Here is a 6,824-nt window from a genome sequence, read left to right as displayed (position 1 = left end):
CTGGGGACATTGGCACCGCTGTAGCATGCTTGGCTGCTTAGCCTGGCCGTGGGGAGCGGCTGTTGCCCTCTTCCAGATAAAGTGACACGGGAGGGTTTACACAGTCCTTGTTAGACAGGAATTCTTTCTTCTTTCCACCTGGCTCTCCCCAAAACAGAAGCACTGTCGGAAAAGTCCAAATTGTAACGAGTTTCAGATACGGCACCATTTCTAATTCTTACGAAAAATTCTGTTCTTTCAAAAAGTCAAGGCAATAACCTTAAAAACCTTACCATGTGCATCCAGTTTATATCTTTATATCCAAATAGTTCTTGCGCTTATTTACCCCAAATACATATAATATCTGAAGTGTCAAACAGCAGACTTACAGCTTTGGTTTTATTTTTCATTTATTTAAAGCAGTATCTATAAGAATACATTTTAAGCACAATGAAGAAAGCAGTACAAAAATTATGAACTCTTATACATGAAACATCACAGTTCAAAGTAAACATATTATGATATTATTTGTATTAAAAATACTCAAGGAAATATAATACAGTAGAGCCATAACCCTAAGAATGCAGATTTCTTTCCAGACCTACTTATTTTTCAAAGATAACTGAAAGCAAATGCATGTCAGAAAATTTACTAACTAGTAGAATATTACAACCAAGAGAATATTCCTTCTCACAACAAAATAAATGTAAAAAATACACTATTAAAATGTAAGAATAATCCACTTAAAAAATTACATTACTAAGTGTACACATCCAAGTCAGCGATTCAAACCTCTCGTTTCACCATGAAGTCACTGATTATTTCTGTCTAGTTCTTGTGTAACATTCACATTCTAGGGAATGTGTTTGGCTCTGAGCACACACTGGGAAAGAAAGCGGACATGGTCCTGCCCTATGGAGCTTCCAGTCTAGTGTGACGTAGCTGAGTACAATACCGTATGAGCAGCTCTGGGCAGGGGCTTCCATCGAGAGGGAGCAACAGCTAAGCCAAGCTCTGCAGTGTAGCGGTCAGTTAATTGATGGGAGAGGGGCAAGGAAAAAGAGATCTTCGGGTAGAGGGTAATGGAAACATAAAGGTCCTGAGGTTTATAGTGATTCCCATTAAAGGGATCCTAAGACTTGGGGACCACAGTGAAGTTTAGCGTGTCACTGCTGAGATGATAAGTGTGGCCAGTCTTCCAAAGCTAATATCAATCCATTTTAACAACTGAGTTGACCACCATCTTGTTGTCTAGCATTCGAAGGAATTACCCCTCTTAAAAATGAAATGGTGATTATAGATGGACCTTGTTTTTTATTAATAAAACCATATTTTATTATATAAAACCATAAAGCCTGGGGGGTCTTCTCTAGAAGACACGGCTACAATGACTCTGCTGAGTGGGAGGGGAGATGCAGAGAGGCTAAAGAGAAAGGAGATAGGTAAGCAGGGAGGCCATGTGAGAATTCAAGATTTATATCCCACGATAATGGGGGTAATGTTCTGCAAGGGAATGAACTATGGTTAAGTCTCTCAAAGGTCATCCTGGAATGCTGTGTGTAGACTCTGGAAGACAAAGGCAGGCAAGCCAGAGAAGCAACAATGTCTTGTCTCAAGAAAAGGAAGACTACAGTAGATGTAGAGTGGAATTTGTGGGCCTGGGCAGGAAATGGTGGCATTACGAGAGAAACTCAATGGTGTGTAGTGAGTTGGCACGCTGAGTGAGCCAGGTGAGAAAATGCCCGGCAAGGGAAGGGCCGGTCAAGACTGCTACCAGGTCTTTTTTCTCCTGCAAAGCGAATTGATTGTGCTGCTGTTGAACTGCAGAAGGTGCCGAGGAAGTGTTTAGTGAAGGGAAGATTTGAGGACATGTTGAGCTGAAGCTATCTGTGTGTTTAGATGTCCTTTACGTCAGTGTTTGCCACTGTCAGACCTGAAGCACAGGAGACAGAAGGTTGAACTTCATCCGTAAATGCTATAGTCCCCAGCAATAGGATTGCAACCATGGAGTTTCCCAGAGGGCATGTCTCTGGAGGACTGGAGGAAGAGAGACACATAGCAGAGACACAGGCCAGAAGAAGGGCTGAGAGGAGAAAGAGCGACAGATCTGTATGACGAAAACTAAGGAAGGAACAGGAAATGGAGTGAGAGGCTACAAGAATCAACAGGAAGAGGGGGTGAAAGTTGTTTTTCAAATTGAACAACAAGGAAGTTGTTAGGGGACCTGAGCCAAGGAGTAGCACGCTGGGGGTGGGGGTGGGGGAGCCAGGTTACAGGGTGAGCCTGCAAGTACCCAGCAGCTTTTCTAGAACAGTGGTTCTAACAATAGAACAGGCTGGCAGCTGGCAGATGTGTATGGGGCTTTAAGAAAGTGGTCATTTGCTTTTTAGCCTAGACTCTCAGTCATTGACATTCAACTGATGGCGAGGGTTTGAAGACTTTTAACAACTGAAGACAGTCAGTAGAAGTTCAAACACGGGATACCGCTTGTCTTAGGAACCTGAAAGTCTTTAGGAGTGTACATGTTCTTCCCATAGGGATACGGCACAACTACCAGATTCTCCATGGATTTAAATACCCCTTAAGAATACAAAACGACCCCAATGACTTCTCTAGGGGAACCACATTTGAAAACACTTTTAAGGATCACATTTTAAAACATCATTGAAAAGTGATATTAACTTTAGCTATTGTCCATAGAGATCATATTCTTTAAATAATAAGTATCTTCGAATCGCTGCCGGCAGAGGGAGCTTCTCCATGAAGGCTGGCTGCCAGAGTCGCTGCAGTCCCATAAGTCTGCGAATTTTCAACCGGCACAGGTGCTTGAGGGAGCAAGGATTCTCTAAGAGAAATGGGAAACAGGCAGGGAATTAGGGCGTTCCACTGGCTTTACGTTTGAGATACAGGTTGTTTCAGAGCAGCCTGAGCAATGGTTTCTGAAAGAGCAAACCGTTAGCAGCTGATGATTCTGACCTCAATTTACATTTCGGTGAAGTCCTCTAGCCCTTTCCTCTGGATTCCAGCTCCAAGAGGATGGGAGTTCCACCTGCTGCTGTGCCAGGAGCCAAGCCTGGCTCCCGATGGGCATCTGACTACACTTTTTTAACAGACGGTTTTGATTTTCAAAAGCAAATGGTCACACATTTCTCTTTGTTAAACATCTACATATTACACAGACAGATTTCTTTACTTCCTGTCTTTTCGATTAGTCTTTCTGATGAATAACTGTCAGTAAAACATCACTGGATGATTTTATAGGTCACCCACAATTCCTTCTGAGGCTGGTTTCCAGTGTCTGCTACACACCAGTTACTAACTTTATGTATCTGATGATATGTAAATCTAATTTTTCAAATTCTTACTTTATGTTAGAATTAAACACTGATGTTTTATGCCAACGAAAAGAACCAGTGAAGGGGCAGCACAGTCCAAGTACACAAGCAAATGCTGGCCCTGGGCTCAGTCAGCTGGGATTAAGATCCTGCCTGTGCTATTTTGTGTGACCTTGTACAAGTGTCTTAACCCATATAATTAGTATTCTCATTTATGTCAGATGGACAGCAATAATATCTCCTGCATAGGATTGTCTGAGGCTAAATAGTTCATGTAAACAGCTAGATAAATCTTGATACACTGGATCATAACATTCAATAAATGTTATGGGAGAGGGGAGACAGCTCAGTAGGTAGTATGTTTGCCGTGTGAGCTTAAAGACTTGAGTTCTATCCCAAAACCCAAGGGAAAATGCAGACGTGGTGTGCCTGCTTATAATCCCAATACTAGGGAGGCAGAAACAGGAAGATCCTTCAAGTGCCCTGACTGGCCAGCCTACCTAGTCAGAAAGGCTCAGAAGGATGGCATCGGATGCTGACTTCTGGCCTCCATATGCACACACACATTTACTTGTGCTGCCGCCCTGCCACACTCATGTGGGTACACACACACACACACACACACACACACACACAGCGACCAAAAGAAACGTTAGGGGCAATCCACTTCAATGACGAAAATCATTCCATTTTTTTTCTATATGATTATAAAATTTCAAATCACGTTCTTCTAATATTAAAACAAAGTTAGCCTTGGTGGCATATGGAGTCAGCATTTGGAGGCCCAGGCAGGAAGGTCACAGGTTTGAGACCAACCTGAGATACATATATAAATTATGACATTTTCTATAAACTCGAGGTGAAAATACTATCACCAAAATATGTACCCTCCCCCCTTTTAATCAAAGAGCTGTTTTATTTCGTTCCTTAACAAACCAACCACCTTTCTATAACTGAAGGAACCCTGACATCCAGTGGTTTACCAGGCTCACAGCAACTAGCCGACAAGCTGGCTGCAGAAATAAACCACCAAAACAACAGAAAAGCACCCTGACTTCATCCTTACCTGGAGTATCTTTCTAAAATCATCACACGTTGGAATTCAATTGCAATAAAAACACATGGACCATTAATTCTCATTTCTTGGCAAAGTCCATGCTCCTTATGACAGAAATAACAGTGATTATGGCAGGAAAAGATGAGTTGCCAAGCAATATAAACAAGGCTCACATCCTGGCTTTGTTTTTCCAGGGCCCAAAACTTTGGAAATCAACTTATGGTTTAGTGGTGTTTTCATTTTGAAATAGCCAAACCATTTAAGCCTTTTGGGTTTGAAATTTTTAAACGTGAGACTACCTACAAACATGCATAGTTTCATAAGTTACAGGTATCAAGCAGATGCTCAGCTTTTGCTAACCTCTCAGGTTATGAAATAGAACTTTGTCAGCCACAGAGGATGCTTGCACAGCCTTGCCAGCCTTCATTCTTCCTTCTCTCGTAAACCACCATGGTTCTTACGTACAGTCGTCACCCCCTTTGCAAGTTTCCTCATCTAAGCAATCTGTCTCCACACTAATTCTATGATGGGAAAAATCTGTGACCTTTCCTGCCTTGGCCTCCAAATACTGGGATTGCAGGCACATGCCACCAAGGCTAACTTTGTTTTAGTATTCAAAGAATGTAATTTGAAATTTTATAATCAAATAGAAGGAAAATGGGGTCACTTTCATCATTGAAGTGAACCACTCCTAACATTTCTTTCTGTTGTGTGTATGTGTTTTTGTGTGTGTGTGTGTGTGTGTGTGCGCATGCCCCCACATGAGTGTGGTAGTGCAAATGAATGTATATATGCGTAGGTAGGCCAGAAAACAGCATCAGATGCCATTCCTCTGGGGCATTCCTGTAACTGAAGGATTAAAACATTATCAATATCCTTTAAAAAAATCTTTTGATCTTCAAGCTCTTTTTCTATCCATATTCTATCACGTCACTTAATCACTGAAGAACCCAAATGGCTATGTTTTCTCATGGCTGGAATGTATTGCCATGGTGTAGTTCCATGTCCCATTGGATCCTCTACTTTTTGAAAGGTGGTAGCTGATCCACAGATTGATCATTCTTATGTCTGATCTCTTCGGCAATAATTTATCCCATTTGGGACCTCCATAGTATGATACTGACAGTCGCCAAGGTGTAAAAACACATCCATTCATTTACTCAGGATAGACAATGGTAGCTATATTAATTTATACTTATTATTTGAGACATTTTCATGAGGAGTTTTTGCTCATATATTCTTATTATTAGTGACATGTGTAATATAAACAAGGCAGAAAAAATTGTTAAGTGTTTTTAACAATTTTCAGCATCACTGGTTTTCTATAATCCCTTTGAAAAGATCATTTTCATGTGTTAAGACATTTTGAACATGTCTTATGTTACTCATAGAAACAACTGTGTTTTTGAATTTTGAATGGTCTTGTTCAGTCACTGAATCACATTGGCTCCTGGACTCTGCTGACCCAGTTCTGGGAGTCACTGAGTTTCTTGGCTGCCCGGTAAGAGCAGATGCTCCAGCTCATTCTTATGCGTTTCCTCCCTCAGATCAGAAATCATCATCTATTATTTCTTTCCTTTTGTAGGAATTGGTATTGCCACACCAAATTTGGTGTGTGAAGGATGCTCAGGACGACTATGGTCATTGCTAATTGTAAGCTCTTCTACGGATAGAAGCACACAGTCGCGTTCACAACCACATACGCACAGTAAACAAAGAAAATTTAAAGTCAAGGAGACTTTCATTTTTACCTATTATTTGGCGGATTTCTGGCCACTCTTTCTGTACTTCTAGTGCAGACTTCAGTTTAGTACACAGAGGGACATAATCCATGTAATCTATTAGTACACGGACGATGCTGCCCACCAGGTGCTTCAGCCATGGAACTGTAATAAACTCACAGAACTGAGAAAATTGATAACGGTTAATTTAGTGATATGTCAAAATATCCCATACACACAATCAGCATCACTATGAAAAGTTGCTCTTCATCTTTTTACAGGATGGAAAATATTCCTGTTTGTGATGAACAAAACTGAAAAAGAGATGCCACAATTATTTCACTGAACTAATAAGACTAAGTGCATATTCAGGGCTCTCTTTGGAGCAGAGTGACCATGACATGGAAGACCCAAGCTTTTTTCCCTCTAGCCCCAATGTCCCATCAACTGGACATGAATGAATAATTGCATACATTTTTTAAAAAATATTTATTTATTTATTATGTATACAATATTCTGTCAGTGTATATGCCCGCAGGCTAGAAGAGGGCACAGATCTCATTACAGATGGTTGTGAGCCACCATGTGGTTGCCGGGAATTGAACTCAGGACCTTTGGAAGAGCAGGCAATGCTCTTAACCTCTGAGCCATCTCTCCAGCCCCAATTGCATACATTTTAAAGTGGTTTGGCACTCTCTTTTCAATCCAAGAAAAGAAACAGCCTTATTTTCT

At 41.0% G+C, this 6,824-nt stretch overlaps 1 protein-coding gene across 2 annotated transcripts in view; it reads right to left on the bottom strand.

The window, feature by feature from the left end:
* Positions 1 to 377: 377 nt before the first annotated feature.
* Positions 378 to 6,824, bottom strand: part of Asb15 (ankyrin repeat and SOCS box containing 15) — a 48,520-nt gene continuing 42,073 nt past the window's right edge. For both annotated transcript variants that reach the window (XM_041675503.1, XM_041675504.1), the window contains exons 9-10: positions 6,123 to 6,276; positions 378 to 2,824 (exon numbers count right to left, since the gene is read on the bottom strand). In XM_041675503.1, coding sequence (XP_041531437.1) covers positions 2,667 to 2,824; positions 6,123 to 6,276 — 312 coding nt within the window. In that variant the 3' untranslated portion in view covers positions 378 to 2,666. The remainder of the gene's footprint in view (positions 2,825 to 6,122; positions 6,277 to 6,824) is intronic.

This window comes from Microtus oregoni, unplaced genomic scaffold (assembly GCF_018167655.1).
Source record: "Microtus oregoni isolate MIOR12 unplaced genomic scaffold, Mior012 000026F_ref0000081, whole genome shotgun sequence".
NCBI lineage: Eukaryota > Metazoa > Chordata > Mammalia > Rodentia > Cricetidae > Microtus > Microtus oregoni.
Note: the sequence above shows the minus strand (reverse complement) of the source record. Positions and strands in the feature narration are given on the sequence as shown.